We start from the raw sequence: 23,846 nt of genomic DNA, 5'->3' as shown, positions 1-23,846 counted from the left end.
AGTCCCAGAGTATTGTGTTTTCCTCCAATTGCTTGGTAAATAGTGGACAGTCCGCCATGTTGCTTGGCATTAGGATCGATGATAGTCTAAATTGGAAACAACGTATTTCAGACCTGAAAAATAGATTGTCCAGCAACATATTCATTCTTCGACGACTGAGAGGCCTGATAGGAACAAGGACTCTGCTTATGGTCTATTTTTCTTTGTTTCATTTACACTTATGTTATGGCACGGTGCTGTGGGGTGATTCCTCAGCTGCTGTTTCAGAATGCAGAAAAGGGTCATTCGAGTCGTTGCTCATATAGGATATAGGGACCATTGTCAACCTTATTTTAAAAAATTTTCTTGCATCTATATCTACTACCAGTTATTAGAGATACAAAGAACGAAAAGAAAATTTTGGCGCTAATTCCGATCGTCATGCCTATCCGACTCGTTCGGGGGATCTCCTTAGACGGCCAAGGTTTAGATTGAGTTAGATTGATGTTTGCCAGGTACCGTGAAAAAGATGAGCAATAGAAAATTTAAACATACTATTAAAGAATTCCTACAACGTCATTGTTTTTACTCCCTGCGAGCATACATTGACACGTCACTGGTATCGATGCGCTATAAAACTGTATAGTACTGTATAATTTTGTTTGTATTAGATGTGTGTTTTTATGTTATTTTTTAATGTGATTTTATTGCACTTGAATATAACTTCTGATTTGCTACAATTGTACGTTCCTTTTGTACGAAACGTAGAGAAAATAGAGGAATCTATCTATCTATCTATCTATGTAAAAGGCACTGGCCAACATTATATATGGGAATAGCAATCAATAAAGGACCTAAATGCCACCCTTTAAATTGTATTTCGCCCGCACAAGTAACTCTTAAGGGGGAGAGTAAAATTCAGTTACAGCAATCTTACTAATATTAATTTTAACGGTCTTTCTTAAATTAATTAAACAAATTTTATCGTATATTACAAAATGGAAGCGGAAAGCCGACGTTCCAATGTCAACCGTCTTATTGTAACGTGACGGAGAGACACTTTGTACAAAAAGTGAGCTACCAGAACCAGAGAGTTCCAATGTAAACGAGAGGCGACAGTGGCCAACTCAGTTTTCTATCGGAGATCCCAAGTATAAACGTCAAAGAGCTCGGACCCACTCGTTTATTGGGCCGAGAGCTTGAAGTGTGTCTGGTTTTTTTAATGTAATCCTTTATTTTATGATTATTTTTACATAATTTTCATATTGGCATGGGTATAAATATAATCTATTGCCCTAAAGGTACTAACAGGTAACTTTTTTAAATTAAATTTATTTTGAAAACCGATGATTATTTTCATTTATTTAACCATTAATATACGTTTAAGAAAATGATTGTCTGTTGAACATACATTTTTTCTACAAGCGCACAGTAAAATCAAAATTTTATAGTATGTATGGTCGCAGTTGACCATGACTTTAAGTTGAAGCAATAAGCAAAACAAGGTTTTACTGCGTTTTTGAGAGATCTATCAACAAAAAAAAATCAAAATCGAACAATAAACAAAGATTTTACAAGGAGTGCGGCTCTTAAGTGGGACACGCTGTATATCCCCACTGCCATATTGTTTCTAGAGATATTGAGATATAGAGGCCCTGCCTATGCCGATGATACTGCTGCTTTTGAATAAAATGGCGTATGTAACCAACAACCAACATGGCCGCTGACAGATCGTCAATAAGTTTGATCACTCCCTTCTCCAAGAAAATATCATAGCCACCTCAGGCGCATCAATATTTACCGTAGGATGGTCACTATATTATCTAATAGCTATATGGTGCCGACGTTTACTGTCGCCTCTCGTTTAGATGGAGCTCTGTGACCAGAACCCAACGAACGCGAGCGTGGGTACTTTCGGCGCGGACGACCTTGGTATACCGGTGAACCTGAACCCTCTTAAAAGACAACTCGACATCTCGAAATCTCGGTATAAAAGGCTCGCGTCGCTTCCTGCTTGGGCACTTAATTTGGTGCAAGGCGCCAAAGTGAACGCACAGCTTTTCGATAGTAGGATCGAGAACGAATGCCCGGAATACCTGCTCGCGGAAAGTTGGTATGCAGCGGTGTGATACGAGCCGATGTTTGATCGAGAGATCGCCGGTATATATAGTTACGTGCGAGAAAACTCGTCAACGGTGCGTGGAAATAAGGTGACGGGACGAGAAAATGACGATTTACGGAAAACTAGTCCAGATTATTTTGGTCGCGCAGATGGTGGACGCGGGATCTAGATCTAGTGGAGAGTGCGGGACGTTTTGAAGCGGTTGGTGAATTTTTTATAAGGTGCATCAAAAACTTTACCCGCATTTCGATAGATAGGTTAGCTGTCATTGAAATTCGTTATTCCTAACCATAGTATATTATACAACAAGAGGAGTAAACGGCATTGGACTCACGAGTTAAAAAGTTTACCGAACGTGTTGCATAATCTTAAAACTACAATCATAATAACAACATCCTTTAACAGTCAAATGCAACCCAGGTAGCAGGAGCTCGTCAAAGTGAAGTCATTTTCGAGTCATAAGTGGTCGTCACTCGTCAGTGGTCCGAAAAACACCTCAAATTGACGTTAACAAAGGATGTCTTATTAATATCACGAAAATGACCTCCAAATGTCGTAATAAAATGACTTGAATAATTCCAGATATGGACTTTAAAACTTAATAATTAATATAAACTATTATCGAATTCTTCTATTTAAAACCATATCTAGAAGATGTCCATGGCATTAATAGAGGCTCCCTTTTATACTCAATCACCCAATGTAGTATTCTTACAGTCTATACTGAGTGTTTTCGTATTTATGGCTATTTTTCCGTCAAAAATGCCCTGTGTTAATACATTTAGACAGCTGTAATTTTATTATGTTAACAACTTGTACTATAATGGAATACTCTGTATATTATACTTCCAATATTTTTTTAAAAAAGAAAGCTCATCTTTATTCTCCTGTAATTCTCCATTCTCCGCAACCACGAAAGACATTCTATGTAATTAAAGGCGCAGTTTCTGTGTTCTGAGTTCGATCTTCCACACAAACAAATTTTAAAATCATATTTTTCTACAGTAATGACCAAAATCTGACTTTAAGTTGACGTAAAAAAGATGGCACTTAAATGACAATAATTGACGTAAAAAAGACGTCACTCAAATGTTCGTTTGAGACACTAGTTGGTCAAATTCACGTCTCGCTGGCGTCATATAAAACGTCATTTTCGATTAGTTAATGACATCAATTTGACGACACTCTGCTACCTGGTAATGTTTGTTGCAAAATCACTGTTCTTGTTTTTACTAGGGACATCGGAGATTGACAAAAAGTTAATTAGGACAAAATTTAACAACAAAAACCTAGGTTCATTTTTAACGAAACTTCCACAGACTAATGTAATACTATTTACAAAACCTTCTGCGTGGGTGATTGTTGGCTTCTTCAGAGCTTCACTGAAACATTAGCAGGTCAACAACCACCGAAGCAGGAGGAATCTAGAAGTTTTATAAATACTAAAAAATTAGGTTATTTTTTTATTAAAGACGTTGGTACTGATAGATAATAGTTTTTACGAAACAAAAAAACCAATAACTTTCGATTGCTAAAGTGTTATTATATAACACAAAGTACCTGTCTATATAAAAAGATTATCTAGGATTATTTATATATAGACGAGGCGGCCGCATAGATAGATTATTAAGATATTTTGTTAATAGTATATTTGTTCCCTAAACCTCGTCGACTTCTTTGACATTGTCACTAACGCACAGATTCTAACAAAAACAGTTGCGTCTTCAAATGAAAATAAACACGAAACACATCGAGCACCTCTATAGATGGAACAGGCCTTTTTTTTGCAAATAACGCTACAAAAACATACCTATTAAATAGCTGCCATCTTAATATGATTGACACTTAAATACGACCATTATAATTTTTGGCCATTTTATTATCCAAAGCACACTTTTACAATCATATTAAATCATTGGTTATTAAATATTTTTGATACTTCATATATAATTTTCGTATTATACTGAAAATATTCCCAAAGGTGCGAAGTTATTTCCAGTTTGTATTTCTTTTACTGATATTATATTTTAGGAAAAAGATATCGAAATGCGGATTTCGCTAGCGTTTTAGACTCTTAGTTGGCTCGTATGTTGCAACGTTGCAGTAAAATTTGAAGGAATACATTTTATTTATTGTGATGTCGCAAACACCCTCTAGCGGCAAGCAATTTAAATCAATTCCACTCGGGGCAGTCAAAAAAAATCCATTTTGAAGTTATTAATATTTATTTCCAAAAATATTCGAAGACCCACCAGTACCTTCCCTTAGGAGAGCAAATAGTATATTATGGAACAAGTGTGGTAAAGGACATTCGATACTTCTTTGCGCTCCGCTCGTGCCAAATAAACCCGTGAATTTTTGAAGTTTACCAAACGTAAAACGTAAATAATAGAATTTAAAATTCAGGAATACGATTACTCTCCCTGGCGGTCATTCTGCAAACTTAAAAATAATTTCCAGTATTGTTGCTTGGCCGCTTTAGATATGTTTTTTCATCCCAATTCTTTGCGACAATTGCTTTGCTAAATTGAACCGAATGTTCTTCTTTAGAGGTACAATTTCAAAAACAATTACTTAAAAAAAAAACGAGAAAAAATTCGTGCTGTTGATATCTTACCCAACGAGAAAAATAATTTGAAACCTTACTTATATTTTTCTTTTAAAAAATCGATAATACTTTGAATTTCTTATTTTCGCCATTATTGTCGCATTATGGTGCATATTTGGTTAGTTTAGTTTAGAATAAGGCGTTAAATGTTTGTTACTATCTTTTTTGTTTTGTTTCAGAATTTCAGGACGTCAACAATTAAAAGTATCAGAAGACTTCTATTACCCTGTGATAATTATATAAATATATGTAACTACCAATATCTGCGAATTATCGTTACTGCGTTATCGTTGACTGTAAAATAAAATATAAATAGTATAACCCCAATAGGTGTTATTTATTCAAATCCCGATAATACAGTACTCATAGTTCATTGGCACAACTAGAAGCAAAATACGAAATGAATTCGCTATACTTTGTTATTTATGTAAAGGTAAATACTTCGAATTGGGCAAACCCATCTGTGTAAAGCAACGCGCCCAATCAGTAGTGACAGCCCTTGTCCAATAAAAGCTTCGTTGTTTTCGGAGAAAGAAGTTAATCGTGTGACTGGCTATCTCGTTCATTCAAAGGTGCTAAATTCTGCTTTTCCGTACAAAAGAAGTGTACTTTCAGTCTAGCTTCGCGTGATAGAACTCTTTAGGAATAGGTATGACAATAAAGTAAAATGTTATTAATATAACCCAAACGGGTGTTGTTTATTCGAATTCCCATAATGCAGCACTCATGGTTCATTGGTCCACCGTAAAACAAAATAGGATATGAATCCGCTACTTTTTTTATATAAAATTAAACACACCAAATGCGACAGCCAATCTCTGTAAAGCACCGCACATACTCAAACTCTCGGCCAATAGCAGATTCGTTGTTTTTGGAGAAAGAAATAGGTCGTTTATTGAATGGGGCTAATTCTTCTTTTCCGTACAAGGCGCCAAGTCGAACGTTTATAAGAAGAGTGTACTTTCGGTATAGCCTCGCGCGATAGAACATGTTTTGAGTATGCAAAATATGTAAACATTTAGATCGAAAAGTGAATCGAGTGTGAATTAAGATGATGTTCAAAAAAGGGGTAGAGTCAAAAGTGTTCCGGGCCGTCCAAAACGTAGATATGGACGAGCTTGCGCAATGCTCCGAACAAGATATTAGGCCGGTTCTGCCTTGTTTAGTGAGAATGGGGCTCATTTCACCGTTGGACACGTCTAGAAAGTGTACCAGCATGAAAGTGAATATACTGACTATAGTTTCTGGTATGGAGCTGGTGAATTCAATTGTCGCTTTGCTCAGTATCGATTTTCACAAGCTCGAGATCGATGTAAAAAGGGAACAGCAGTTGAGGCAGAAGGGGAACGCTTTGCAGAACGATTCGATCCTTATCGGTTCGGCTAACACCAGCATGGCGTTGGAATATGAAAGAAGTGATATGACGAGAAGATTGAGCATTCTTTTAGGGGAATTGCTATATATTCAATCTCAAATACAAGAAATCAGTGAAACCGCGGAAGCGGATGTTTATATAAAAGGATCGGAGCTGTTTGACAATGACATTTTTGCTGAAGAATTGGCTGATATCATATGTATCGCGCTGGCAGAATTGCCAACGACCCTTAACATTATCACCATAGTTGAAACTTTGTTGCATGTCCACAATGGACCTGAAATCATTTGTCGGGTGGTTGCAAATTTCCCGGATTGTTTCAGAGAAGGTAAATAACAATAAACCACATAGTATACAATTTTACATGTAATGTATTATGTAGTGTGCACATACTTGATTCAAACGGGGGAGAAACAAGAAGAAAACGTCTGCAGCACTGTCCGAGCGGCCGCTATTAGCCTGCTTTGCAATATGAACCCATCTCAGTCGTTAACAGTTAGAAGCAAATGTGTTGAATTGTGTCGTATGCCCGCTCTAGCCATAGCGTTGTCTTTGAGCGAATCTAACTGTGACGGAGAAGGGGATATGGTTGCTTTTATAAGCGGTTTGTTATTAGGCAACGACCAGACCATAAGGTTAATTAATGTTTCATTAATTTCAATTGTGGGGATATTCGTAAAATCACGATTTTTAGAAATTGGATTGCCCTATTTATCCGGACCGGACAGAAGCGCAAGGGGGAAGCTTCGAGCAACGCATTGCAGTTGCTGCGCGACGAGCTTTTGGCGAGACTCCGCAAGCTCATCGAAGCATCGCCCGAAGGTCACTTGCCTGACAGTTTGGTCGTGCAGGCGTCCGCATTGCTAAGGCTTTACTGCTCTTTGAGGGGCATTGCGGCTATCAAGTAGGGAGCCCTATCGAGCAATTTTTATTGATAAATTTAACATTTTCATTGACTTTTTTTCTCCTAATTTTGGGCACTTTTAACGATACGGTTCCTCCATTATAGACTTATTTATTATTTATCCTAAAATCTAGGGAATTAAGACAAAACAAATTTAATTATCTATTAGAATAACGTTTCGGAAATAATCTTGAAATATTTTCAATGAAATTGACAATATGCTTACGCATTTATGGCATCCCTCTCCCAGGTCCTCATATTTGACTGCGATAGAATAGAAAATCCAACAGAGTGCACAACTCCTATTCATAAATTTCTAAAAGTTCTATCAACCTCTTAAATGGTTCATGTCGTCTAACGAAATGCGCTCCTCAGTGGCGAGTTTTGTTACAAAAAATAAAATCGTATATTTTTCTATCATATTTATTAAGTAATATTTATTATATATTTTTGTAATATGTTTTTTTAACAACGGTTTTTCCTCCTCCTAGCTTTTAGTATAAAGTAAATTAATTAAGGGAAGCCATATGCAAAAAATGCCTAAATATTTTCATATAATATTTTTTGGTGATTTGTAAAAATTGAGCAGATTATCGGTTAAGTCTGCGTCTCCCATTTCTATATACATAATATAATACAGTCGGTTTTTTTACCATGAACCCGCCTTTTGCTTTTACTAATTTTTTAGTATCATCATGCATTGTGCTTGTCATTCCTTTCTTTTTTTATCTTTCTATTTCCTTATGATTTGTTTTCTCCTATAATAACTACAATTCAACCCTATTAGATACAGGTTCGTCAGGGTCAATGGAATTCCCATACTGAATACTGGATCCAGTATAAATAAATAACAATTGTATATATAACTAGTGTCACTTTCATTATTATTCCAAATCTCTTTGTTTTTGAGGGAATCTATTATTTCCAGGCGAGTCGGCCTCTCCAACCAATCAGTGATTCTTCAATGGAAATTTCTTGATTAGCAACATGAATAAACCTTCTATAAACTTTTGCTTCAAGTAATCCAAAATCGGCTTAATCTTGAAACTCTGTTGTTTACAAAATGAGATATAAAGTGAGAAAAAAAAAATGGTGTTTCGATGCTCTGTCATTTGGTAGAATATAATTTATACTCTGGTTTTATGCGAATTCCCTTAATAATAAGAAGAGCCAACAAAGTTCTTATTTCATTTGCATTAGTTGCTGTCCATTCTTTTTACTCGAGATTGATTTTTTATATTTGCTTTATTATCGTTCAAATATTGCTCCGCATAACGATTTGTTTCAACAACGATTTTATTTATTAGCTCGTCAGTAAAGAAAGTCATTCAATCAGTGGGATATCTTTGTTCAAATTGTCAAGGTTTATACCAGAATCGCCTTGAAAAGGAACCAGGGATTCTGGTATTTGAACAGGTCCAATTTCGTCTTCGTCACTATGATCTTCTTCCTCTGTACTCTTCTCAGTACTGTCCTCTTCCTCTGACTCTAAAATCCATCATAATCACTTTCGTCGATTTTATTGCTGTTTGTCTTTATTTTGGCCATAAACTAAATATAAAATAATAATATTAAAATAACAAGTCCGGAAATCGTTGTCTTGAGACTAACTGTATATCAAAATAAACCCATACATAAAACAGGTCCAAACACGCACGAAAAAGCACTGATCCGATGAATGTGAGTATTTATCACCACTCTCGCGGACTCCTAAAGACATATATTGTACGCAAGCGGACATATTTTTAGTCTCGGGCGTTCTGTAATGCATATGTTGATGACGTATATATCCATCCTAGCCACTTAAGAGGAAGGTGATTTTTTTTTGACCGTTCTTACTTTTCAAATCTAAATTTTAGAAAGGATAAGTATAATTTCTCTGGAGGAAGTGTTTTTCGTAATGTTGCAGAATTATGTGACATATCAGAAATATTTTTTATCACCGGTAATAGCAGCTGGTGTCGGGGGTCATTCTATTCTATTGCAGTTAAGAATAACCGTCCCGGTCGTTATCATTATACCCTTTGTTCACTTGGTAATTTTAGATTTCAAGACGAAGAAGTGGTTTTGATCGTTCAACTCCTAACTTCACATCCGAGCCCCACCCCTGCAGGAGTGCGTTTCGTCTCGATCGGATTGTGCATGCTGATCGCTTGCCCCTCCCTCATATCTCAACCGGAGCACGAGAGACGTAGCATAGAGTGGGTGCAGTGGCTCGTGAGGGAGGAGGCCTATTTCGAATCGGCGAGCGGCGTCTCGGCATCTTTCGGCGAAATGCTCTTGCTGATGGCGATCCACTTCCACAGTCAGCAACTTAGCGCCATCTGCGAGCTGACCTGCGCGACCTTGGGCATGAAGATAGCGATACGTCACAACAACATGAACCGAATGAAACAGGTTTTCACTCAGGAGATTTTCACCGAGCAAGTGGTTACCGCCCACGCGGTCAAGGTGCCCGTCACTCAGGGACTGAGCGCTAACATGACCGGTTTCCTTCCCATTCACTGCATACATCAGTTGCTCAAATCGAGGGCGTTCGCGAAACACAACGTCAACATCAAGAATTGGATCTACAAGCAGATGTGTACCAGCGTGAGTCCCCTACATCCCGTCCTGCCCATGCTGGTGGAAGTATACGTGAACAGTATTATGTTGCCAAACGCGAAGAACACCGAACAAACCAACAAACCGTTGACGGAAAACGAGATACGGAGGGTATTTCAGAGTTCCATATTCGGCCAGTACTTCGACCAGAAACGCTCGATATTCACCATGGACTTTGATATTGCTTCGGAAAATCAAGACGTCGTAGTGGACGATAGGAGCTTGACACCGCAGTTGCTGTTACTGTACTATCTGTTACTTTATGAGGACTGCCGGTTAAACAACGCCTACGCGCTTGCATCCAGCGGTCGAAAAATTAAGACATACACGCCGGAGTTCATGTCCGAGCTGCCGATAAAGTATTTGTTGCATCACGCGCAGAAAGATCAAAGTTCCTATTCAGGTAAGTACTTAACTCGCTTCGAAGGGGCATACAGTGTAAGATTTTGGTAATCTAAGGAGAGAAATTATTTTATCATTTGCGCGCTTTTAAACTGCTATCTATTTTATTTATTTACTATTAATTTAACAGAGTCCATTTTTGCATAAAATTTAGGAAAAATGTCATGTAGTTACTAGACATATAGAGGCCCTGTCTATGGAACTCATGAAGCAACTATTTAATTTTTTTTTACCAGAGTTTTGAGTAGCTAATATATCATTTTGTTTGGATAATCACTCGTTATTCTCATTTAATGTCAACGTTAAATCGTTTTAGTACTTATTTAATAATTATTGGGAAGTAACGTAGGGTAGGATCTCAGGTAGGGTAAAAATAACGCTATTGCAATCAAGTTTGACTTATACATATATTAATTAAATATTGTTAAACATAAATACATAAAACCAGTGCACAAAACAATTTACTTGTAAAACTTTGTGTTTTACGGCATTCTACTATTTGAAATATACAAAAATCAACAAATAGTTATAAACTAGAAATCCCTATTTTTGGATATATTAAAGAACATATTAAAAAACAAAAAATGTATTAGAAATACATAAAACCTATTTATAGGTGGTAGGTGAATAATAATATGTTTTTATATGTACCCTGTATATACATAATATAAAAAATTCATATTACTACATATACTTAAATCTTTATTTTACAATATTACCATACTTTCTAATTTTTTTTCTGCGGGTATCATCTTGCAAAGATTTTCTTTTTTTTTGCTTTTAAATTTCTGAAGTCCATACGAATGTTATCGTTCTCAGCTTACAAAAATCTCTAACTAAACTGAATGGTAATTCTTTTTCTGTTTTAAATATTTTTTATTGCTAAGTTTTTTACCACCCTTTGCCCTTTTCGAAACGAATCACCATGCTGGGATTCAAAATAAAAGTTCCATTTTTAATTTTTTTTCAAAAAATGATCACAAGGCTTTATAAGGCCTCCATATGATCACTGTTGTATCCAAGAGGGAGTGCTGTAATGATGATCTGTGGTAATATTATAAGTATAATCTCCTAAATTGGGGATATCTGTTTTGTGTTTTTTAGCTAAGTAGCCCGAAATGTACTCCAAAGCATCTTCAGTAGTTTTCTTAGCGCCCGATTACAATCAGATTGATCCTTAGATCTACTTGAGGAAACTGATGAAAAGGATGAGCTGCTTTGAGACTCCTCTCTTCTACATCAAACTATCCACTCGTTCCGAATAGTTCAGGATACTAGATCTTTCCCTTTGGGAAAGCGATAAAAACTATATTTTCGAGAACTCGCTTTTTCATCAAAATAGTCGTTATTGCACCCATACACGACACATCTCGTTCCAGACATACCTAACTATTTTTTGATGTAACTTATCAGACTGAAAAAGGTAAAAGAAATGTATTTCTTACCTTTAACACAAACATAAGCACACTCACTGGTTTAAATTATTTTAATTGTTTAAAGAACACAAAATGCAACGGCCTTCAAATGCATTGACAGAATACACAAAAACCGTTAGAGGACTTCGCTTACGTCACAAGCGACCACGTGCGATCGATAATTTTGGCGAACGTACGTCTTATGGGATTGGGCAATCGCTCCCGTCGTTGGTGCAATAAAGCAGTGTACACGCAATCTCACCACCTCATATAAGGTACTTAATTTCATGTTGGGGAAGTCTTCCCACCTATCTGCAAAATAAATTACACAGGACTCAAAACAAAGCAGTGAAAATAAAATTTAAAATAAACCATCTCACTTCAACAGAAATAGAGTATGAAACAAGAAAAACACGGGACATAAAAAAATAGTGACTTTTGAACAAGCAAAATATATATATTCCATAAAGCATAACCTGTAAAAAAGTAATTTAGATAAAAAGAAAGTCAAACAAATGCATACTTATAATACATATAGTGCAAGTGACTTTAGAACTAATTTTTCAAAACCTTAAAGTACAAAAATCGCCATTATAGCTGTATTCGGACTATAACTGTATCAAAAGTGATTTGTTGAAGCAAAAACATAAAACAATTTTGGCAGAAATTAAAAGTATATTTGCAGTAACTATTTACACCTTCTACTTAAACTTAAAAAGACTTACATAAAATACGAAGCTTATAATGTAATTGTTTTATTTTGAGTTGATAACACTGTTTTTGAATCAGTTACAAATAAATATATTTAAAAAAAACTTAGCAGAAAAATAATTCAACTATTTAAATATTTGATGTCATCAATGAAATATATTTATCAATCTGTATAATTAACACGATGTTGGTCTGAAAGCCGTGTATTTTCCAACAATTAGAATTGAACGGGTGACTTTAATTTTCCTATTATTTCACAGAAGTGTAGGTTATCAACCAGTTCAATTTTTGAATTTTGCCCCTGTGGATTAACAAATTCTTATACCTATAGCACTATTTTTTGTCTGCAAATCGCTTGTCAATTTTGACGCGATTTCGGCGCTACTGTAGCGGATGCGTAGAGTATTTTCTTCTTGTACTTTTACTTAGATCGATAGATTCGCCCATTGTCGACAATTTTTAGGTCTTTTCGGACCACTCTTGAAACTTTTGGCCACTCATTTTCCCCATCTAACGCTCGTGGAAGATTGGCTAGACGATATGGCGATTAACACCGAAAACAAGCAAAAAAATACCATCAACGATTACCTTGTTGTGACAGCGTTCAGTGAAATCGAAACGAATCCAGCCAAATGCGCCAAACTTATGCAAACCATGTTAAAAATGGAGGCGATCGATATTTGGCCCTTTGCAGAATGTTTTACTCAGTTCGTGAGGTGAAACAGCGTTTAATTTGTCAATAGAAATTGAAATAGTTACAGTGGTCCTATTATTTAGGCAAATATCGGAGGAAAATGTGCCCAGATACCTACAGGACCTATACAAGGATGTCTGGCTCCGTTTAAACACAGTGTTGCCGCGTCGCTTGTGGATTTTGACCGTGAAAAATTTGGTCAACGACTTCTCGGTTTTGACCAGAATTGATGTGGCCGAAGATCCGTTACAAGTGGGTAGAATTTTGAAGGTCAGGATGCGCGCATACGTAACGCCGGTGCATTTTTTTAGGTTATGAGGTGTGACGAAAAAGTTTTTCGATGTGCCCCGATCTACGCAATAGTGTTGCGTGTCCTCCGGGCGAGTTTGGCTAGTTCTCGAAGTCAATTGACGCAGCATCATCAGGCTAATCCCCGTTTGGATCAAAACGGGCAGCCATTAAACGAAGCTGATAGGGAGGAGATGTGCAGAGCAGTCATTGCGGCGCAGGTAAGACTATTGCGGCATATATCAAACTTTTGGCGAACTTAGACCCACCACTTGACAATTGAGGCAAAAAATAATAAAGCCCTTTATTTTGTACGTCGTGTCTGATTCTTATTCGGGGTTTTGGTGACAGATATTGTTGCCATGCTGTAGAAAAATTATTGCTTCTCTGGTTACAATGATGTTGGCCACGAGATGCAAAGGAAGAAAAAAATTTACATTTAAGAAGAAGAGGAAATATGCCTAACCTAAAATTTGCTTTAATAGCTGTTTATTATGGATTATAACAAACATCGAAATGATTTCTATAAGTATCATAAACATGACAAGAGATACCAGAGGGGTAGAAGTCGATCTAGAAGTCCCGCAGATAGGAAAAAGTTTAAACGAAGATCTTTATCTCCTAAGAAGCCAAAGAAAATAGATGATTACAAATTCGAATTGGCTAGGTTTTTGGAAGAAAACGGAAATATTAAAAACATGGGCGATTTTTGGAAATTTTTCGAAAAGTATCAAAACGCACAAAGGTTGAAAGCGAACGACCCGTCTTTTAACAGAAATTCACTGCTCAATTTTGAATTCAGCGAGGCCAGGAATATTTTGTATGACAAGTTACCCATTTTAGATAAACACGGTGAAAAAATTTACATCTCAACTGAATCTTTTGATGAATTTTTATTGGTCATCAAAGTGTACCAAGATTTTCAACAGAAAACCAAGTTTTCAAAGCTCAAAATGCTTAGAGCTGCCCAAAAAGATTTGCCCATAACGCAGTTTAAAGAAGAAATCATTGACAAGGTAAAGGAGTCTAGAATTGTGTTGATAGCGGGGAATACAGGTTGCGGAAAATCCACCCAAGTACCACAGTATGTTATGGAAGCGGGCTTTAAGAAAATTGCATGTACTCAACCCAGGCGCATAGCTTGCATAAGTTTAGCTAAGAGGGTGTCCTATGAAACTTTAACCGACTTTAAAAGTACGGTGGGTTACCAAATCCGGTTTGAGAAAACTAAACGCAGTGATACAAAGATAATATTTATGACAGAGGGTTTGCTGTTAAGGCAAGCTTCAGAGGAGGAAACTTTAAATTCTTATGATGTGGTTATTCTGGATGAAGTGCACGAGAGGCATTTGTATGGAGACTTTTTAATAGGTAAGTACAGGATCAAAATGTGTAAATTGCGCATCTTGTGTTTTTTATAGGAATTATGAAATGTCTCTTATATAAAAGGCAAGATATAAAATTAATTTTAATGTCTGCCACAATAAATATTGAACTATTTACCAATTACTTCGCTGAAGAAAATATCAAAGTTATTCAGGTAAGTGTGTACAATCTGTTGTGTGTGATAAAAGAAGTCGAGGTATGTAGGTACCTGGGAGGTTGTATCCTATTGAATTGCACTACCAACCAATAATAAAGGATCCCTATGAGCGGAAACGCGAAAAATTCGATTGTACCCCCTATTTGCAAATTCTCCAGATGATAGATGAGAAATATCCGCCCCACCAAAAAGGGGATGTGTTGATTTTTCTCAACGGCTTCTCGGAGATATCTACCTTGGCTGATGCCGTTAACGAGTACAGCCAGTACAAAAAAAATTGGATTGTCCTTCCATTGCACAGTAGTTTGTCCCTTGAGGAACAAGATAAAGTATTTGACTATGCCCCAGAAGGCGTTAGAAAATGTATTATATCCACTAATATTGCCGAGACTTCAGTCACAATCGATGGTATAAGGTAAGTATATATTTTACTTACAGCCACAAAAAGTAGAAAATTAAATTTATTGGAAGCCATGGAGATTAACAAAATGAGACATTCAAATGTATTGCTTAATGACCAATTAGATTTAAATACCTCTCCTTTATTGAACTTAAATTCTCGCAACAACATTAATTAAGGTTTTATGGTCATTTTTCGGTATATATAGTAGCAGGTAGTTTGTAAATATTACATTTGATAAAGTGTTGTCGAAAGAATTGTCATGTCAAAATATATAATTTCGTGAAAATCTGAACTTTTAGTTCTTATTTGTTTTTATTTTTATATATTTTTCCTAATAATAAGGCGACAAGTTGCAATAGTGACTTAATGGGCACACTCATGTTCTGATTGTAGGTTTTTCTGACCATCAGTGTAAATTAGGTCGAAACTACATTTTGTTTTTCCTATTTGACCATTTGTTTTATCTGTTCATGTTTTGTCTATGTCTTAAACACCGATTCAAAATTGAAAACTTGAAAGTTAGGTAAAAAAAATTGAAACAGCCTTTATCTTCTCAGTAATCTTTGGTTTTACGTAACTAACATCTTCCTTGGTATCAGGTTTGTCATAGATTCCGGAAAAGTCAATAGAATGATGTACAACACAAACTTAGGAGTAAATAAATTGAGTGAATGCAATATATCTCAGGACAGCGCCAAACAAAGATGCGGCAGAGCTGGTCGAACAGGACCCGGAGTTTGTTACAGGCTCTACTCAGAAGAAGATTTCAGAAGTTTCGATGCGTTTACGCCAGCGGAAATACATTTGGTTCCTTTAGACTCTTTGATTTTGCACATGGTGTCACTGGGGCTGAGCGATATAGAACACTTTCCGTTCCTAGAGAAGCCAAGTCAGAAAGCCATTGAAGAAAGTTTGGAAAAATTAAAATTTACTGGGGCTTTGGCGCTCGATGACAATTGCCTAGTTCTCACGACTCTAGGGGATGCTCTGAGCCAGCTGCCAGTAGACTTGGGAATTGGGAAAATGCTCATAATGTCTACAATTTTCGGGAACGTTAATTCAATACTCGCGTTGGCTTCCCTCCTAAGTGTACAGAGTCCATTGACCCAAAACGCATATCGAGATTCCGAGGGTCTGAATTTGAGGAAACCGTTGGAGTCCAACCACGGAGATCCTTTGAGTTTACTGAATTTTTATAAGGAATGGTGGGTTTTTAATATGTATAGTTCTTTTGTTAAAATATTTTACAATATTATCGAAGAGCGAGATGAGTCATTTGAACTACCAATATGCATCACCTATTGCAAATTTTTCAAGCAATCATATTGACCTCAGAGTTAGATAGTAACCACGAAAATCCTCTAGTGTAAAAAGTGCTAATACCTTTTTTGAAACTTATACAGAGTGTTATTGAAATTACATCAAATAATGATAGCATAAGCTGGGCAATAAGGTTTGCAGTGGGTGAGCTGTGACCAAATCGTGCAATCATATATTTAATAAGCTCAAAAAAACTGTTTCATTTTACTCATTGTTTTGTCTGTTAATTTTATAAATTCAAACCCCACAACAAGATCTCCATACCAATATTATCCAAATATTAAAAAAAAATAAGGGGATCCTATGATTTTGCTTAACACTACAAAATATTCCAGATTAATTGTTAATCACATAAATTCAAACTTTAAGTATGATTAAGCGGTCTTATTACATTCTGTGTTAACACGGCAAACAGTTCTCCATTAATTTTTGATACAAACCGAGGTAGAAACATTGCTAATATAATATCAAGAATTCATCATTGTCAAAAAAGGATATTATTTAAGTCATCGTTTCATTATTTAATCAATCATATGGAAAAATATCTCCAGTTTAATGTTTTATCGTGATATTCTGTACACTACTTCCAAAAACTTCCAGCTCATTCTAGATTGCACATTATATTGTTGATTATCCGACATTAACTCCGATTCGCAATTGTCAGTCTGAAATCGAGATGCCCGCTGGCATTATAGTGGGATCTAGATACACTATTTTAATTATATGATATCATTCAAAGAACACCCTGTATAATTAACAGAAACCAACCATGTAAAGGATCTATAATTATCTATAAAAGTTACATAGGTGTAAAGTTTCAATTCATTACAGATGACATACATTTTTTTCCTATTTACTATTATATTATCTAAAATTGTGGCAAATGCAAGGCATCAATTAGTGGTCTTACCAACGTAAGCGGCGAGGAGGTTTTAGGTTAACCGTTAAACAAATGTCGGCACCAGTGCAGAGCAGTTCGAGGCATAAATCGGAAAGTTCAAGGACGTGGTCGAAAAAGCGGTGCTTGGAGGAACAAAGATTCTACGAGGTGACCAAACTTCTGGAACAATTCCGAGATATTTTGCACGAAGCGAACCTGCTGACGAAAATAGAGGAGGGTGGGTCGAAGGAAATTAAAAAAAAAAAGTGGACCCACCTCGTTGCTGGGTTTCAGGTCAGTTGACCAGCGGAGAAAGGGCGATAAGATACGGCGAGTTAAAGCATCTGAAGTCTTTGCGGCACAGTTTGAAGAACGAGTCGAAATTGCAGCGCAGAAAGCAACTCAAATACGAAATGTACAATTTCGGCGAAGACGTCGACGAATCCGAGTCCAGAACCGACTTACGCGACGTCGAGTTTAGAATATCCAACGATTTCAAGGTTAGGTGGTGTCTTTTACCCCCACAAGACTCTATCATAAGTATTTAAGTATATCAAGTAAATTATACGAAATTCAACGCCACATTTTTTGGCTCTAATTCGATTTAAGATCTCTCCTTCTTCATATTCTGCAAAATGGATTGGAAATATTAGAAATTAAATCTCCAGTAACCTTCCTAAAAAGTCTTTTAAATATAAAACAAAAAAATACAACCAGTATCTGACTAGATTCTTTTCTGCTCATCCTTTGATCTGGTCATATTTCGTCTAAACTTATTGTCATAATCTGTAGGTTTTTAAACGCTAAAATAATGGGCGAATAATGTTATTAATCCATTGTTTAAAAAGAACAAATTACAAGACAAAAGTAACCTGTCAAAGGATATATAGGGGGTATATCTACTTTACATTGAGGAAGGGACTACCATGATAATTAAAAATTATAAAACGACACTCACACCACAAAACATCAGAGGCAATGTAATAAAAACAGGATTTTCTCCATAATCAGTCGACTCCCCCTAATCTCTCTTGTGTCATCCTCATATATCTGCACATTCCACCCATTCTTCCGTCAGAAAACACTCGGGTCGGTTTGTAGAGGCTACAAAAATTGCTAAACGAGGCATCCGCCGATGGGTTTCGAGACCTCATGCTGCTCAAACTGATCCTCACCAGCGGTTTTTACCCTCAAATCGCCGTCGAAGACGAACACAACTCTTCAAAAACCGTTTCGGAACGGTTGTACCACACGAAAAATAAAAACTATGTATTCCTGAGACCGATGAGTTACTTCGCTGCGAATCCCGAGACTCTGGAGCTGCACAACGATGACGTCGAAGTGCCGCCACCTGGTGAGTGCCTGTCGCACATACGCTAATCTAGAAGGGATCGCAGCCAAAAATACAGCCCCAATAATTAGATTAGAAAAATTGATAAAATGTGCAAAAAGGGATATAAAGAATAACCATAAACTTTACAAGTATTTTTTAAAAAAACATTTTTATTTCACTCGATGATATAATTGGTAGTGGACCGTGGAGACCTTTCTTTTGTACTAACAAAAATTACTGCCATGACTGTAAATATCACTACAATTTGTTACTTACACATGACCCCCACCTCTCCTAAATTAAGTTCTTCACTTAAAAAAAAATGTGTATATAGTACAAGGGTAACTTGAAAAGTTTCCGACATTTTTTAAAAAAATTTGTTCTTTATTTTTCTACATAATCTCCTTGTAACTCTATAGACTTCTTCCCGCAATGTTTCCATCTTTCTAACACGTCCAAGTGCCCAGCGATTTTGTGCGCAAAATTATTGCCTTCTCATTTGACGAAAATGAAAAGAAAGCGCTTGGGGCTAGATCTGGTGAGTAAGGCGGATGGTCAAGCAGTTCAAACCGTAATTCGTAGATTTTAGTCATGGTAACCGCTGAGGTTGTCTTGGTGTAACAGGATTTTTTTTGCAAATGTGGAAGTTTCTTGACAATTTCTGTTCACAGCTTATCAAGTAACGATGCGTGGTATGCGCCTGTAATGGTTTTCCTTCTTGAAGGTAATTGATAAAGATAACTCCATGACTATCCCAAAAAACAGTCGCCATCACTTTCCGAACCAAAAAAACAGTTTTTCGGAGTCGGTTTTCCATTCTCAGTTCGCAGTTTGGACTGTATTTTTGATTCGGGTGTACCCAAGTTTCATCTGCAGTAATTAATCGGCGCCAAAACTTGGATTTATTGCGCCTAAGCTGCGCTTACAAAGCGTTGGAAACGTTCATTCGAACACGGACAGCTTTCTCATGCTTAAATCTACATTTAAAATGTGACAAACATGTTCTTCAGACGTTTCCACAATCTCTACTATTTCCCTTTAATTCGGCGGTCGTTTAACACCATTTGATGAACTTTTTGGACGTCTCGAAGGTTTACTACCTCTTAAACTCTTACAGCCGCTTTTAAATTCATGTGCCCAAAATTTGACTGTAGTAAATGACGGTGCACAGAGTCCAACTCAACTTTAATTTGCGTAGATGTATTGCCTTTCAAAAGAATGTTTTATAACAGCTCTATACTCAATTTTTCATAATTTTACGAAAGCACTCGCACTCAAAACTCACTCGTTAAGACGACCCTCAACTAAAAACCATGAGTTCAAAATGGCTGAAACTTTGGTAAGTAGCTATGGGTCGCTTTTAGTAACTAGTGCCGCCATCTTGAGGGCGAGGTCGGAAACTTTTCCTTGACTCTCGCATATTATGATATTTAATATTTAAATTCACATCCGAAACTCACCGCATAAACTTGACAAATCTTATTTGTCCAAACAAATTAATCTTTACTTTCTTTGATAGTGCGTCTTTCAACCAAATATGGTAATGAAAAGGGAAAAAAATTGTTTAATGAGCGCACAAACATTTAAACAAATATTTAAAGCAAGACCGCAAATTACCACATTTTTTTTTTTACTTTAGTAAGTAATACCTTTTTTTTTCTAAAGAAAAAGAGAAAACCCATCTTTTTTGAAAAATTCTGTAACTATATTAAAAGTGCCTGCTTCTACGCTACTGTACCTAGAGTTTATCTATAAAAATTTTTGGAATTTACCTACCACTAGGGATAAAGCCTCCATTGCAGATCTCTGAAATCGCAGAATCCGTATTCGTTGGGATGACATAAGAAAATATTTCCAAAGTTTGCTGCGTAACTGTAGATATGTTTCTGTGGCCCTTTGATATACTGCACTCATTTGTGTCACTTGAGTTTAAAATAGAGGATGATTGTGTTAACAGGTTGACGTTTTTGTTTCCGCTGCTTTGCAATCTTGAATTTTCCACATTCCACTTCCACTTGGAGCGTTTCCCATCTATTTGCAATCTATTTACCCCTCTATTATGATGAAGTCCCTATCAATATGTAGACCGTTTTTATTTTAGCTAATACCACAAAACAACAAAAGCTAAATCAAAATAAAATGTCTTTCAAGGAATACCAAAAAATATGTATATATATAAATTCCAAAGGTAAATAAAATTGGCATACCTCAAACGAGAACCCAGGTTAGGGTATAATAGTCAGGTAACCACTTAATTAAGTATTATTGGGATTTGTCTAAAATTCTCAGATTGGCATTATGATTTTTGGCCGGGATTTCCATGACATTCGCCTTCGTATGCCGGTCGTTACGGTTTCATTTGAACTACCAAATTGCTCTTTTTCGTTACGTCGTTTTTCTCACATTTTTAGGATATTTTAGCAAGAGGCCAATTAGCAAGAAGCACCAAGTGCTCGTGTACCAATCGATTTTGGAAACGAAAAAGGTTTACCTCATGAACACGATGAGGATGCCGTGCTTGCAGACGTTGTTGCTGTTCGGCAAAACGATCGCGACGAATTCGACGTTGACCAAATTCCTAGTGGACGATTTCCTACTCGTGGACGCGCCATATTTCGGCCAGGGCAAGTCGCTACTGCTGCGCGCGGTAGAGCTGCGCAAGAAGTGGAAGCGCAGAGTGGAATGCAAGTTGAACGACCCGTCTGTAAAAGAAACGGCGAGGGATCGCGAGGAAATGTTCTACTTCGCAGACGATTTGGTTAATTTTATGACTCTCGAGGTGTCTTACAACCTCAAACGTCTGTTGCCCGCCGATCTGAAGGAGCTATACAAGTTTACGAGCGAAGGTTTCGAGTGCATCGACCAAAAATTAAACCCTTTCGACGGGGATTACGTGATGGCGCGTAACGACATCAAGGGTGGGTTCAACGTCACAGAGAACGTGATTTTCGACTGTTTGCTGGAGGAAGAGTGGTGCATCAGTATCCAGCAGGAGATCTGCGCGAGCGAGTACGAGTGCAAACACTGCAAGAAGACCATGTCGGGAGCTTCAGTGTTCCGAATAATGCAGCATGAGGAGTTTTGTGACTCCAAGGCGGAGATTAAGAAGGAGGCGGAGGAAGATGTCTGCAACGCCGTCGTCAAACCCAACTCGAAAAAGTATTACTGCGCCAAGTGCGATAAGGACCTGATGTTGACGCCGACGGATATTTTAAAACATAAGAGGAGTTGTAAATAAAAAAATTAAGTGAAGGCTGTGTATTTTTTTGAACTCCAATAAACTTCAACCAAGCGCCCCATGGAAGCGTGATAATTCTGGCAATAAATAATCACGAGTCTCTTTTCCTATACCATTGTACTTTTTTTACTATTCCAGTTATACACTCAGTTATTGCAGTTTGAAGGCTCACTTCATAAAACCTAAAAACTCGAACCACTATAAAAGTCACACATTATCATCGATTTTTTTCCGGTGGTTGACCCTGTTGAAACGTTCTTCATAGGAAAGCGCATCCGTCCAAATGCTCTTGGAGACATGCTTAGAAACGGAAGATGATCGGACGTTGCCCGGGCGACAATGGGCGTTACAAGAGGTGCGATCCCTAGTCTGCAGCTACCTTCACCAAGTCTTCATAGCGGACACGATGCTCTGCAAGGTCGTGCACTTCCAACGCTACCCGAGCGAGTTGCTCGAGGTGGTGATCAAGGGCGTTCCCTCGATGCACATCTGCCTCGACTTTCTGCAGGAACTGATGCAACAGCCAAGCCTCAAGAAGCAGATATTTGCCGTGCAGCTTCTGTCTCATCTTTCGGTACAATACGCCCTTCCGAAAAGTCTGAACCTCTGCGTTACCGCTCTTAACCTGCTGTACGCGTTGCTTGGGGGTGAGTTGGAGCGGGGTCGGGATAAACTCGTGCGAGCAGTGTCTTTTTCAGGTATTTCAAGCGCCCAAAGGGTCAAGCTCTTTAAACCTGTGCTTCCGGCTTTGGTGAAAATAGGCGAAGCATTTCCGCCGTTGATAGAGGATATCGTCAATCTCCTTATGCAGCTGGCTAGGGTGTGCGAGTCTCAAGCATCTCTGGCGTCGCACTTCGATGCTCAGAGGGGCACTGGGCTCGAGATAAGCGCCCAAGAAAGCGCCGAGTTGTGCGATTTAACGAAAAAGACTTTTACAGAGATATTAGACAAGGCTGTGCTGAGGAATAATATATATAGGCAGCAGTGAATATTTTTGTGATCTTTTTATATAATTTAGTGTTGAATAGTTAAAAGTCATTTTAAGAAAAATGATCGACGTTTTATTTTCACTTTCCCGAATTTCCCAAGTTGAAAACTAATTTTCCGGCTTTCCCTTAAGTTTTATTTCCCTGCCGAATCTCAAGTCTTTTACAACTAATTTGAAATTTGTGATTTTTTGACGAACTTCCACTTATTTTTTCGACATTCTTCTGCATTGCGTCACATAAATTGTGAAAAAATATATATACCTGCAACGAAGGAGAACACTTACCAAGTTTTTCGGGGAACTTGGGTTCATCCAGGATCAGGGAAAATTATGGAGATCTCAGTTTTCATAGTGAAAGTCAAAGATTTTACGATTTTCGTATTAAAAGTGTACTTTCACATAATGGTAGACATTAATCGACATTTTATGTTAGGATTAGACTCCCTTAAATTGTTGAGATCTCTCAGAGTTATGAAGTAGTTGAATTTTTCTCTTTCATGGAGAAGAGTGGGTTTTGCTAAGTGATTCTCACCATATAGCTACTAGAAATATAGAGGTCCTCTCTAATGTCAATAATACTCATTGAGTAATTATGAAAAATGTGCATGCGCGAGATTTAAAATATCGTGTTGAACCAATGCTCTGGCTGCGTCCCGGAAAAAGTACCGGAACGCTTAAATGTCTGCAATGTTGCCAAAACTGAAATCATAAAATTCAGTACCTTAGGGCTTTTGAATATTCAGAATTCTAAAATCAATATTGTGGCTTTTACGTAAAACATCATAATTTCGTTTGGTTCCCGGAAAAGGTACTGGAACGAATATATCCAAAACTGTAACGCTGGAACGATAAAATTCAATACCTGGGGGTTTTTCAATATGCAGAATTCACAAATGCTCACAGCAGTGTTGTCAGATTTACCACTGTTAAGAAAAAATTCTTAACAACTCAGAATTTAGGAGGTTTTTCAACATAGGAAACAAAACAAGGTACTGAATCTTATCGTTCCAGTTTTGACAGTTTTGGGGATATTTAAGCG

The 23,846-nt window shown here is 37.1% G+C and overlaps 1 protein-coding gene across 3 annotated transcripts; it reads left to right on the top strand.

The window, feature by feature from the left end:
* The first annotated feature begins 5,690 nt into the window (after positions 1-5,690).
* LOC132706023 (integrator complex subunit 2-like) lies at positions 5,691-22,848 on the top strand. Of its 3 annotated transcripts, XM_060677067.1 has the most exons (9): positions 5,691-6,412; positions 6,467-6,719; positions 6,779-6,988; positions 9,034-9,995; positions 12,584-12,836; positions 12,898-13,066; positions 13,126-13,323; positions 22,085-22,466; positions 22,518-22,848. In XM_060677067.1, the coding sequence occupies exons 1-9, from the start codon at positions 5,761-5,763 to the stop codon at positions 22,805-22,807; spliced, it is 3,369 nt and encodes a 1,122-aa protein (XP_060533050.1). In that variant the 5' UTR covers positions 5,691-5,760; the 3' UTR covers positions 22,808-22,848. The 3 variants fall into 3 exon arrangements, with proteins under 3 accessions (XP_060533050.1, XP_060533051.1, XP_060533049.1); XM_060677068.1 differs by lacking the exons at positions 5,691-6,412; positions 6,467-6,719; positions 6,779-6,988; ... (2 more) ...; positions 12,898-13,066; positions 13,126-13,323 and adding exons at positions 13,347-14,473; positions 14,524-14,642; positions 14,693-15,060; ... (1 more) ...; positions 17,305-17,486; positions 17,543-17,748; XM_060677066.1 differs by lacking the exons at positions 5,691-6,412; positions 6,467-6,719; positions 6,779-6,988; ... (4 more) ...; positions 22,085-22,466; positions 22,518-22,848 and adding exons at positions 13,350-14,473; positions 14,524-14,642; positions 14,693-15,060; ... (3 more) ...; positions 18,350-18,602; positions 20,993-22,067.
* Positions 22,849-23,846: the final 998 nt, after the last annotated feature.

Source organism: Cylas formicarius, unplaced genomic scaffold (assembly GCF_029955315.1).
Source record: "Cylas formicarius isolate icCylForm1 unplaced genomic scaffold, icCylForm1.1 PGA_scaffold_8__14_contigs__length_24414737, whole genome shotgun sequence".
NCBI classification, from domain to species: Eukaryota; Metazoa; Arthropoda; class Insecta; order Coleoptera; family Brentidae; genus Cylas; species Cylas formicarius.
The sequence above is the reverse complement of the archived record's forward strand: the minus strand, read 5'-3'. Positions and strand labels throughout refer to the sequence as shown.

Coding starts and splice junctions, on each gene's coding strand:
- LOC132706023 (XM_060677066.1), top strand. CDS start 13,597: ATGGATTATAACAAACATCGAAATGATTTCTATAAGTATCATAAACAT. Junction 15,061..15,647: donor GTCACAATCGATGGTATAAG/GTAAGTATATAT, acceptor CCTTGGTATCAG/GTTTGTCATAGATTCCGGAA. Junction 17,487..17,542: donor GCTGACGAAAATAGAGGAGG/GTGGGTCGAAGG, acceptor GCTGGGTTTCAG/GTCAGTTGACCAGCGGAGAA.